The 13,153-nt window shown below is 41.6% G+C and overlaps 1 protein-coding gene across 2 annotated transcripts in view; it reads right to left on the reverse strand.

Moving 5' to 3' along the window:
• CDH2 (cadherin 2) overlaps positions 1–13,153 on the reverse strand; it is a 193,801-nt gene that overhangs the window by 22,454 nt on the left and 158,194 nt on the right. Inside the window, exons 12-14 of one of the 2 annotated variants that reach the window (XM_034762813.1) lie at positions 11,575–11,808; positions 10,956–11,189; positions 4,738–4,889 (exon numbers count right to left, since the gene is read on the reverse strand). In XM_034762813.1, the coding sequence (XP_034618704.1) occupies positions 4,738–4,889; positions 10,956–11,189; positions 11,575–11,808 (620 nt within the window). The remainder of the gene's footprint in view (positions 1–4,737; positions 4,890–10,955; positions 11,190–11,574; positions 11,809–13,153) is intronic. The other variant, XM_034762814.1, reaches the window with a different exon arrangement.

Here is a 13,153-nt window from a genome sequence, read left to right on the forward strand (position 1 = left end):
ACATTACCTTTTATATAATGAGGTAATGGTTCACAAAGGAATGAAAATAATTCTTGTACATGAGCATTGTATGTAATCATTCAGAAAACAAAGTCAAATTCTTGAATACGCAAATTTGATCCCAGTAGGAATTTCCTTTTAATGATAATAATGAAGATGCCTAGTGGTTTACAACAGTTTGTTTATTCATTATCATTAAGAACTTGATATAAAATGAATGCCAATCTTATATAACACAAAACAAAGGTTAAATGATGAAGGAAAATGATCTGATAAGCCCTTTTAAGTCACTTGTCTGATCGGAAGGTGAAAATAAAACATGATAGTAGGAGTTTATACTTTGATAGGGTAAATGAGCAATATCTTAATATATACAAGAAAAATACCAGTAGGGTCCACAGCACAAAACTGATCAGGTCTTAAGATCTAGATATCTATGAAGAGATTACTTAAAATTTCCGTAAGTACATTTTCTTTTGGAATATTAAAGGGGAGAGCAGAAAGAGTCAAAGGCTAGCTGGATAAACTCGGAGGGCTACTCAAATATAAAACATATTTCACTACTTAAGTGCTGGAACAAGTTTATTCTTCTAATTATCAGGAATTATAAATAAGCTTGATCATTCTGTAACATGCCAAATACTTTATGTGCAATTTAGAAATTAGATCCATTCCTGCACAAGTCCATTCTGTTTTTATTTTTAATCTTCTGATTATCACCTCTAAAATAACTACTACTAAGTATAATAATGCTAGTGAATGATTTCTGTCTCTCTCTCATACACAAAATAATTCTTGTAATCAAAATGATGACAAACATCTGAGCTGTAGGCTTTCTGAATAGTTTTTGAATAAGAGTGTCTCTTGTAGAGAACTAAGATCTTAAGGGAAAATATACTCAGAAAAATCTTAACATTGATTTAGAAACTCTTGGAATGAAGAGGGTTGTAGGCAAGATAAAAATATAAGTCTAAAACAATAGGTCCAAATCCTGCAACACATATGATGAATAGCACTTACTCACTTGAGCAGTCCTACTGACTTCAATGGACCAACTGCATAAATACTATTCAACAGGAGTAAGGATTGCAGAATTGGTCCCAGAGTTAATAGGGGATTTGAGTATCAATGTATGTAACCTACTAAAGAAAAATTGTTATATAACCTAAAACAATGAGAAAAGAAGGGAACGATTCAATGTTATTTGGTCAACATTTACTTTGACATCCAAGTCAAACATCCCAGCGGCTCCATGTAAATTACATCAGTGTCCTGATTTATTTTTTAAAATTACTGATGTTCATTGGTTGTGAAAGCTATATATATCAACTGTGTTGCACCCATGTGCTAAGTGCATTAACACTGAGTCAACATAAGGTTTTGATATTTAGAGCTGACTGTAGTGGTTACAAATTGAGTGCACATCATGTCAAGGGAGAGCATTATAGTGTCAGTCATTTGTCTATTATACCTATCACATTTACCAACGATGGCAACCTCAAAGTCATGTAATCTGTTGATGATCAGTGCTGTCATTGGTGACTACAGGACTTGTCTAAAGCCTAAACTAGATATGTAAATTCAGGAAATAAGTATGAGATAATATTCAGATTGCGACGATTTTCTTTCCCTATAAAAATGTTGGGCTAGATCCTCAGCTTTTGAAGTCAACAGAACTATGCCAATATACACCAGCTGACAATCTCACTTGTTGTCTTGTACTCAATTGACCGTATCAACAAACACTGGAAAATAAATAACTCCCTCCCGCCCCGGCCTCCCCCCCGAGAGTCAACAGCTGTCTTCAGTACTTAGGAGACGCTTTCCACCCATCTTAAATGGAACATCACCTCTTTACTCCAGGCAGTCTCTCTTGCCAATCTAAATGTATTTGCCTATGATACAGTGGTGGTATTGTCTGACATCAGAAGGATGTATCTGTTGATGTGCTGGCCATGGTAACCTTCACACTCATCTCTAGCCCTCTGCCTACCACAGGACAAGTCAGCACTGAAGGGACAGAAATCATGCCCCTCGCCAGTGCTGGGACATAGGGAGAAAGTGCAATACAAGCAGAATCTGTAATACAGTTTGTAACACAAGGCTATCGCTGCCTCGCTTTTAAAAATCAGAATGACGAAACATTGCCACAGAAACATCACTATTATGTACAAGATGAAAAACTGAAAATAACATGATGCTGCCCTCAATGCTAATCTGAAAGAGATTTCTATTAACTAGAGAAAGAACCAATGTTTGGTTTGTATTCAAATACTGCCAGTCACATCCCATCCCATCAAATGCCATTGTAAAAATCTCAAACATCAAATAGCATAAGGTATTCATTCACATGACTTGTGAATGAGAGCAGTAACTGGGCAAAACATCCAAAGGCAGCCAGTCATGCCATTGGTTACTGAAAACTCCATTTGGATTCCTTGTAGGAAGACCGTGAGAGAGAAGATGACACACGTCTTTCAGGAATTTTGCAAAGTTTGCAATAGCAGCTCAGAAAAAAAATGACTGCATGACTGGTAATAAAAGAACATCTCACAGTAATTCAATTTCAGATTGCACTACAACAACTATTTAATGAATTAATTGACATTTCTATGGCTCTGATCACCATATCTGAGCACTAAGATGAACCACATGTAATTCAAGTGCCCCAAGATACATGAGGGAAAAATAAAAAAATGTCATGCGCATCATTAACTAGCTGTTCAAAAAAGTATACAGCTTAAACAATTTTTAAATGACTGGGATGCAAAAATAAATAAAGTGTTAAAAAGCCATTGGCTGGGGAAATCTCTATTGCTATAAACTATGCAGTGCTTTCATTGAGCTGTGACAGAAACTTTGAACATGGAACCTTATTCAGTTGTGGAAGATAAGGTTTGGTTTGATTCCTCGGTGTTCTGGAGTCATATTATTGCTTTCCACCAAAGTTTTTTGCTCAGTCAATCCTGACATTTTTGGCCTAAAGTTAATATTGATAAAAAGCATTTTCTCTGTCATTCACTGGTCACTTGTGGATGTGGGGTAACAATACAATTTTTCCTTGTTTTAATTTCATACTGGATTGACCTTGATCATACTAAAAGGGCAGCAGTTTTCTCTAGGAGGCCTTATTTTGAAAAGAGACTAGAACTGCAATTTCAATTGCTATTCTGAAAGTGCTGGAAATATGGGAGCTAGCAGAAGAAAGCTCTCATACTATCATTTATGGCAAAGGCACAAACATTAAGAAATGGCTAATGGCTAACGTCTATCATTTACAATGTTGTATAGGTAACTCTGCATCTGCAATACCTTGCTATGCCCAGTGCCTGTGGCAGATATGACTGCTACTTGCAGGGAACTTGTTGGGACATTTCAAACATGCATTTCCGATATCTACATTTTGCATTACACTATACAGAAAGAACTATGAATGCCTATTACCCAGTTAAACTCAGATGGAACTCTAGATTTTACATGGTAAAATGTCTTATTGGATCCCTTCCTTTCCCCACTCCCCTGAAGCCCCTCCCCCCCTCAGTATTTGAGTGTACATTTTGGTTAAGAACCTAACACTACTCAATAGAATTTTGCAGTGACAGGGCTTTGTGTATGAGTCACATGAGGTATTAACTCCCAGGTTTATCTTCAGGTGGTGTCCATGGGGTCATGCCCAGGGCCGGCTCTAGCCACCAGCGTCCCAAGCATGTGCTTGGGATGGCACTTTTCAAGGGGCAGCATTCTGGCCCTTTGGGGCGGCATGGGACTCTGGCCCCCCCCTTTTTTTTTTTCCCCTTGGGGCAGCAAAAAACCTGGAGCCGGCCCTGGTCATGCCCCAAATCCCTCAATTTTATAAAAATATCCCTCAGCCTTCTTCTTTGCAGGTATGAACCTTGACTCAATGGGAGACAAGGAGACTCTTCCTCCCTTCCCACCTGTTATCATTTGCAGCTCCTTCTTCTACCACGTTCAGTACTCAACACTGGTAAGAAAGCTCCATCTATGGAGGGTATGAACATTCACCAGAAATATGTCTACCTGTCCCAGCATCCTGGTATTCCAATGATGGTGCTTTCAGAGGTGGAGGGGAGGTGGATGCACCCAGTGCCAACTTGTAACCATATCATAGAGCAGCATTCTCCTTTGGGGTTTGAACACCCAACACCCTCTTCCTTGATACCCAATTGAAATGTAAAGGGTTTCTAATCTGCTGCTCCAGCATTGGCCAATCTCTGAATAGCTATTATTTACAAAGGACTTTTCATCCACAAGAACCCCAAAGGGTTTTACTGACTTTAAAATATAGGAAGCATTCACTTACCACTGAAATACAGTGATGTTCAGAGTGGAATGCATTAGCCATTCTGCACCAGTGACTCTACACAACAGTATTTTAGAGAGATAGTGAAGAATAACATTTAAAAATTGAAATGACAGGGTTATTTTAATTTTCTTTTAAATGTAATTACCCAAGTTGGAATTTGGCCAGAATGTGAAGGGAAGCTTAATGCCTATAAGTGGACAAGATACTGGTTTTGTATTTTATGCAAAAGGCAGGAGCTGGACACCTGTAAAACTGATGGGACCTCACTGGAAAACAATGCCTGCTTTCAGGATTCTATCTATTACTCAGCATATGTATAATTCATTGCAAGAACTGGCTGTTATATAATGTGGTAATGGAAAAGAAAATTTATTGCACCTTCAAGTCTAAACCCACATATTAGAAGCACTAACCACATTTCTCACCTGGTCTTCTTCTCCACCACCTTCTTCATCATATTTCAGAATATTGTCCCTTACGTCATCTTCTGGATCGATCAACAGCTGTTTGGCCTGACGCTCCTTATCACGGCGTTTCATCCATACTACAAACATCAAAACTAGAACTAGATTGGAAAGGGGGAAGAGCAGAAACAAAAACATTACTACTCTCCACATTATACTGTAGTTTACACCTTATGAAAATACATATTAAATCACCCCCTTTGATATTAAATCAGAATTCTACCCCATGACATGGAAGACCACATTCTACAGGCCACTATCCTCTGATCCCACTGAGGAATACCAAAAGAAACTACACCATCTGCTCAAGAAATTCCCAGTTACAGTACGGGAACAAATCTACATGGACACACCCCCAGAACTCCGACCCGGGGTATTCTATCTGCTACCCAAGATCCATAAACCCGGAAACCCTGGACGCCCCATCATCTCAGGCATTGGCACTCTTACAGCAGGATTATCTGGCTATTTGGACTCTCTCCTCAGACCCTACACTACCAGCACTCTCAGCTATTTTCGAGACACCACTGGCTTCCTGAGGAAACTACAATGCATTGGTGTTCTTCCTGAAAACACCATCCTGGCCACCATGGATGTAGAAGCACTTTACACCAATATTCCACATGAGGATGGGCTACAAGCTGTCAGGAACAGTGTCCCTGATGAGGCCATAGCATACCTGGTGGCTGAGCTTTATGACTTTGTCCTCACCCACAACCACTTCAGATTTGGGGACAACTTATACCTTTAAGTCAGTGGCACTGCTATGGGTACCCGCATGGCCCCACAGTATGCCAACATTTTTATGGCTGACTTAGAACAACACTTCCTCAGCTCTCGTCCCCTAGTGCCCCTCCTCTAATTGCGCTACACTGATGACATCTTCATCATATGGATCCACGGAAAGGAGGCCCTTGAAGAATTCCACCTGGACTTCAACAATTTCCACCCCACCATCAACCTCAGCCTGGACCAGTCCACACAAGAGATCCACTTCCTGGACACTACAGTGCAAATAAGTGATGGCCACATAAACACCACCCTATACCGGAAACCTACTGACCGCTATACGTACCTACATGCCTCCAGCTTCCATCCAAGACACATCACACAATCCATTGTCTACAGCCAAGCCCTAAGATACAACCGAATTTGCTCCAACCCCTCAGACAGAGACAAACACTTACAAGATCTTTATCAAGCATTCTTAAAACTACAATACCCACCTGGGGAAGTGAGGAAACAGATTGACAGAGCAAGACGGGTACCCAGAAATCACCTACGACAGGACAGGCCCAACAAGGACAACAACAGAACACCACTGGCCATCACATACAGCCCCCAGCTAAAACCTTTCCAGCGCATTATCCACGATCTACAACCTATCCCAGAAAATGATCCCTCACTCTCACAGACCTTGGGAGGCAGGCCAGTCCTCGCTTACAGACAACCCCCCAACCTGAAGCAAATATTCACCAGCAACTACACACCACACCACACCACAGAAACATCAACCCAGGAACCAATTCCTGTAGCAAACCTCATTGCCTACTCTGTCCCCATATCTACTCTGGCGACACCATCAGAGGACCCAACCACATCAGCCACACCATCAAGGGCTCATTCACCTGCACATCTACTAATGTTATATATGCCATCATGTGCCAGCAATGCCCCTCTGCCATGTACATTGGCTAAACCGGACAGTCCCTCCACAAAAGAATAAATGGACACAAATCGGACATCAGGAATGGTAACATACAAAAGCCAGTAAGTGAACACTTCAATCTCCCTGGTCATTCTATTACAGATTTAAAAGTCACTATCATAGAACAAAAAAACTTCAGAAACAGACTTCAAAGAGAAACAGCAGAACTAAAATTCATTTGCAAATTTAACACTATTAATCTGGGCTTGAATAGGGACTGGGAGTGGCTGGCTCATTACAGAAGCAGCTTTTCCTCTCCTGGAATTGACACCTCCTCATCTATTATTGGGAGTGGACTACATCCACCCTGATTGAATTGGCCTTGTCAACACTGGTTCTCCACTTGCGAAGTAACTTCCTTCTCTACATGTGTCAGTATATAAAGCCTGCATCTGTAACTTTCACTCTATGCATCTGAAGACGTGAGATTTTTACCCCACGAAAGCTTATGACCAAATAAATCTGTTAGTCTTTAAGGTGCCACCAGACTCCTTGTTGTTTTTGTAGATTTAACTGAATTATTTTGGTAGCTGAAAAACACTGTCTCACAATCCATACACTAACTATCCAGGATCTGAGGCATATATAATGACTTGACTCTGAGATGCACCCTTCTGGAAGTACAGCCAAAGAAAAGGGGGCAAAAGTAGTTTTAAGTCAGAGGTAGCTTTAAACCTAGGGGCTAGTCTACTTTATGATGGCTTTGAGTGTCCACAGGTTGCTCACTCCAACAGCCTAGAATAGCCAGAGATCAGCGTGGTCTGGCCAGATTTCACCTCCCTTCAACCTACCTCCTTCCCTCTGCCAGAACACCTCTCCTTCTTGGGGCTGTGTGGAGTGAGGGCAGTGTGTAACTGATCAACTAGCCCTATGAGACCTGATGAAGTTCCCTACGCATGTGGTATTTGCTGGAAGATGATTAAGCCACCTTTCTGGCCCCTCTTTGCTTGCTGAATTAGTATAGTAAAAGAGATGCAGCAGAGCCCAGAAATAAGATTTCCATATTATATTAATTATCATACAAAGAAACTGTGTTAAAGACTATTGTTAAGGCTGCAAAGTTAAGCACTCAACAGTTGGGATGTTTCAGAAAACAGTTGGGATGTTTGACTTTTCTAATCTTATTTGTAAGGGCAGTGTGCATAGTTTCATTTTCTGAAGTTGAGAATTGTTCTCTCAAAATATAAAAAAAAGTTTGTGTAAACTCATGTGACAAAGATGGCTGCACACTGCTGATGACTCGTGGGCTGAAGACCTAGGTATCCTCTCAAAGTGTTGGACTATCTCAAGGAGGAGGTAACTCACTACTGAAGGATCAGTGGAAATGTTGTGAAACGGACTATAGTTATTTTACATAAAAACACTCTAAGAGCTAAATTCAGCTCTCAGCTTTGTTAGTCTAGCTCCAAATTATTTCCAATGACTTCAGAAGAGTAACTCCAATGTAACCCAGTTCAGAACTTAGGACCTAAAATAGTATCTCCCTCTGAGCTTTTGTGTTTTCAGTTTGGTGGGACTCAGTTGTGCCTTTAAGGCACAGCCCTGCACTGGGGGCATTACAGAGCTGCATCACTCCATGAGCAATGCTAGGAATTTATCTCATCTGAATGAGGAAGAATGCCTCCCAGAGCCTCTGTGTGTGCAGCAAGTGCAACCACTGCTTGCTAACTCCCGCACACGGTGGAGCTTACTACATTGCCCCCAACTGCATAGCTGTCCAACTCTACTAATATTAGTTGGACCTCACATAATGCTTTTCAGCTATAGATTTCAGAGAACTATTACAAAGATGGGGAAATTAACAAACAGGTTAAGTGATTTCCCCAAGATCAGAGGGACCGAGACGGTAAGAGAACCTAGATTGCCTGACTCCCAATCCTGTACCCTAGCCACTAGATCAAGCCGCTTCCCTGTGATTTGGAAATTAATAATTCATTGTTGTACAATCTTTTATATTTCTTATTGTAACACTGGTGTTTCAGTTCAGAAGTATCTAACAGAATGTTAGTTCTAGTTAGGATGATATTCTCCCTAACAGCTGCATTTCTCATCAAAATGAAACACCTTAAACTCAGAAATGCTTAGACCTAGCTCCAGTTAAGCAATGACTTGAACAACAATCGCTTTTTCCAACAATACAGGGTCACAAACCTGTCTCCTAGCCAAGTCTGCAAAGTAGGATGCACACTGTGGGCAAGAATGATTTAGACTGAGTTTCACAATGAGATGATTCACCAGTGAATCTCTCTCGGAGTAAAACTGAGCTCTGAAGTTGTATATTATTTATTTATACAGTGCCACAACAGTGCATGGCACATCATATGCTCTGAAGAGTTAGTCTTTGACTTTGATCCAGAAGTCTGAGCCATGTGGATGCATGGTACAGGGTCGACCTGAACAGATCAGTTTGCGTGAACGAGGCCTAAGTTTAGACTTGGGTTTGAAGGCAAAAAAAAAAGAGTGACTGGAAAGGGAAGCTGTGTTTTTTGTTTGAACCTTGACAATTCTCAAACTTTAGTTATTTTGTTAGTTTATAAGCTAAAGTTGTTTAAAAAGTAGTATAAAAAGGTAATTCTTGTAGCAGGAGGTGGGTGACTTCATTCCTAGTACAGAATGTACATTTCAAATTAGAACTGAAAAAGCATCCTGGTGGCAAGAAATCTCAATTCATCTGCCATGTAACTGTCTGAAGAACAGTTGTAATTGATTTGGTAATTATGATAGCACTTCACTAAATCAATGGCTAACATTTTAAGAACGTTTCAGTAACATGGAAACATGTTTAATGTATCATCTCTGTGCACAGCCTGCTTTTCCTGGACAAACTGCTACTATGCAATTCTTTGCCAGGCATGGAAAGTTTATTCTTTTTTATGACTCCACTCCATCATTCTGGATATTCGGGATTGGTGCTGAGTACTCCTAACAGGTGAATCCCTTTCTTGTGTTTCCACTGCAATCAGAGATCAGCTAACCATATATGTAGGAGAGTTACAGTGTCTAATTTTACTACACTGGACAGTCAGTCATGGCTTTTGGTGATTTCCCTCATCAAATGCACTAGACACAAAATAGAATACCACTTTCAGCTTTATGCAGCACTTAGACCAGGGGTGGGCAAACTTTTTGGCCTGAGGGCTGCATCAGGTTTTGTAAATTGTATGGAGGGCTGGCTAGGGGAGGGGGTCATGGCCGCCCCCGGGACTCCTGCCCCATCCAACCCTTCCGGTCCCTGAACTGCCTCCGGAACCCCTGCCCCTGACTGCCCCTTGCCGCCCCATCCAACCCCCCTCCTTCCTGACTGTCCCCAGGACCCCTGCCCCCATTCAACCCCGTTTCCACCCCCGACCACCATCCACATCTGAACCTCTATCCAACCCCCCCTGCTCCCTGTCCCCTTACCGCGCTGCCTGGAGCACTGGTGGCTACCGCCGCCACCACCACGCAGCACAGAGCACCAGGTCAGGCCGGGCTCTGCAGCTGCACTGCCCCAGGAGCTCACAGCCCCGCTGCCCAGAGCACTGTGCTGGCGGCGGAGTGAGTGAACTGAGGCTGTGGGCGAGGGGGAACAGTGGGAGAGGGGCCGGGGCGATCCTCCAGGACCAGGAGCTCGGGGGCCGGGCAGGACGGTCCCATGGGCCGGATGTGGCTGCCGGGCTGTAGTTTGCCCACCCCTGACTTAGACAAACACATACCTCTGCTCTTGCATGACTAGCTGCTTGTCAGGCCTTGTAGGAGGGACTGTGATGTGCCACCTTCCCAAATCATAAATTACTTTACTTAATTCCATTGGGTTTGAGATAACAAAGCCAAATTGTGCCTTACAGGCACTGACCCCTGTTGGGGATGGTGTGGAGTCACACCTGCAGCAGCCTCGGGAGAGACTGGGCCTCTGATGGCCATGGCCGTGGCCTCTCCTCTTCTCCACCCACATGAGGCAATGTGCGCCCCGCAATGGGCCTGGAGGAAGGAGTCTCTGCACTCCTATGAGCACAGAGTGTGGTAAGCACAAAAGGGCAGGTCCTTAACCCCCAATCTTGAAGTGCCCAAACAAAGGCCAGCTGCCAGCTGGGCTCACATATTCCTAATATTGTATTAGTAATTATCACCAGAAAATCTTAACACTGCATCAAAGCTATAAAGTTGAATATGGGCATTTCTTTAGGAAGCAAGATCCTTGTCTGGTCCTGCTCATGGCAGAGAGATCTGCTCTAGGAATTACTTTGGGGAAGTTCTATGGCCTGCGTTATATAGGAGGTCAGACCAGATGATCACAATGGTCCCTTCTGGCCTTGGAATCTATGTATCAGCACTTGGATGGCTGAGGGGTAGGTATACTATTACCTTACACGTAAAAATCTTTTTGAAAAAAACCTCATGTTATCTGTGTAGGTTTGCTCTTGTGAAATACTATGAGAAGAGCTTAAAGAACCAATTTTCGAAAGACCCATGTACTTACTGAGCAAGATGATGATACAGAGCAGAATTGCAATGATGGCACCTGTGCCCAGTCCTGCACCAACAATCCGATCTACGTCAGTACAGTCTCCGTTTATGTCACACTGGCAAACCTTCACCTTCAGAATAGATGTGCTAGACTTGGGAGGATTTCCAGAATCTGTGATTATTATAGGAACATCATAGATACCAGCCTCAAGGAATCTGATCCTTAACGAAAGTTGGGCATGATCACCTATATGAGAAAATATGTTAGGTGTAAAAATAAAATGTACTGCTTATGTGGATGTTAAACAATCACATTAAACAATTAATATAGAGTTCAGAAATTTACCGGTTTCTGAACTCTATATTAACCTTTTGTTACTGGATGTACTGGATGCCACATAAGGTGCCACAGACTTCGTATTACTGTGAATGTTAGTTTCTAAATCTAACTTTTAAAATGTCTCTCATTCTCAAGGGATCTCACTTTAATGGCATTTGGTAACATTTCATTCACATTAATCTAAAAAATCCGAGCATCTAGGGAAACAAACATCGCCAGACAAAACGAAACAAAATGCAGGGAGTAGTTCATTTAAAAAGATTAAAGTTTCCGTTGTGTAAATTAATTTTACCACTAATACGAATGATGGTCCAATTCCGCTTAATACTAGGAGGAGTTTCTGGCAGTTCAAAGGCAAATGGTCCTGCATTCGGATCAATATCCCGGTCTGTTGCTGTGATGTTAGTTGCATTGGGCTGTAGCGTTTCACAGGTTGTAGCCTCTTGAGGATGCACTTGGGGAGCATTATCATTAATGTCAAGCAAATATATCTGAAGAGTGCCAGTCCCACTCATAGGGGGAATTCCTTAAAGAAACAAAAATTGGTATCTTGATTCTGCTTCCTATTAGAAACCTATTTAAATATTTCATATTTCAGCTACCAATGTACATGTGTTCAGTTACAATGTAAACTGAAATTTGATTTGACAATTAAAACACCGACAACAACAAAACACGCTTCTTCTACCCCTACATTACTCAACATATACCACATTGTTTTATAATGTTTTTCATGTTTAATGTCTGAATGTCACTTATTAAGAAACCTTACACATGCTTTTGAAATAACTGTGAACACTTCAAGCTAGACTCTGACTGGGCCAGCCCAAGAACTGCTTGAGCCTAGCATTGATAGCAGTGTCAGTGTTCCCTGAGGACAAGAGTGGAGCCAACTGAACAGGACTGGAATTAGTGTGTACTCTCTGCATTCTCTGAAAGCATAAAGCAGGGGCTGCTTTGGCCTGCCATCAAAGCAAAATGCCTCCAGGAGCTCATGCTGAGCAGTGCCCTTCCACATACCTATATTTTAGGGCTCTGGCTTTATAAACAAAATCTGGCGCTTGGCCTGGAGGCTGCAAACCTGCACATGAGTAGTTTCACTGTCTTCATAGGGAATGTTCTTTGAAGGCACAAGTGTCTGCATGATTAGGGCCTTAGCTGGTGAATACAGGAACAAAGGAATTCCCATACTGGACCAGAACAGTAGTTCATCCAGTCCATTAAGCTATCTCCAACAGAGGCCAACACCAGATGCTTCAGAGAAAGAGGCGAACAACCCTGCAGTAGGCAGATCTGAGATAATCCCATCCTCCAGAGACCTCTCCACCTAACCTCCAATAATTAGATTGACTAAAGCCTCTAAGCATGAGATTTTACATCCCTTCCAAAACTCTTTTTTTTTAGTATTTACTTTTCTAACTCTGGATATTCTTATCTGTATAGTATCTAATACTTCTTTAAATCTTGTTAAATTCTACCTACAATGACAATCCATGGTAACAAGTTCCACAATATAATTACCCATTGTGTGAAACTTGCCACTTCAATTTCATTAAATGCCCCTCTGTGCTTATGTTATGAAATAAGGAAAATAGAAGTTTCTGCTCTACCTTCCTTATACTATTTACTATTTTAAATACTTTTATGATGTCGCCTCTTATTCATCTCTCCTAAATTTTCTCTTCATATGAGATTTTTTCCCACACTCTGAATATATACCCCTAAATCCGCAAAATCCTTTTTGGAGATGAGGTGACTAATAAGTAACACAGTATCCCAGATGAGGGTATATCACTGATTAATGGAATTGTAATATTTCCCATATTAGTTCCCATCCCATTCCTTGTGCATCCTGCAATTTTGTTTGCTTC

This window comes from Trachemys scripta, chromosome 2, assembly GCF_013100865.1.
Source record: "Trachemys scripta elegans isolate TJP31775 chromosome 2, CAS_Tse_1.0, whole genome shotgun sequence".
Taxonomy (NCBI): Eukaryota; Metazoa; Chordata; order Testudines; family Emydidae; genus Trachemys; species Trachemys scripta.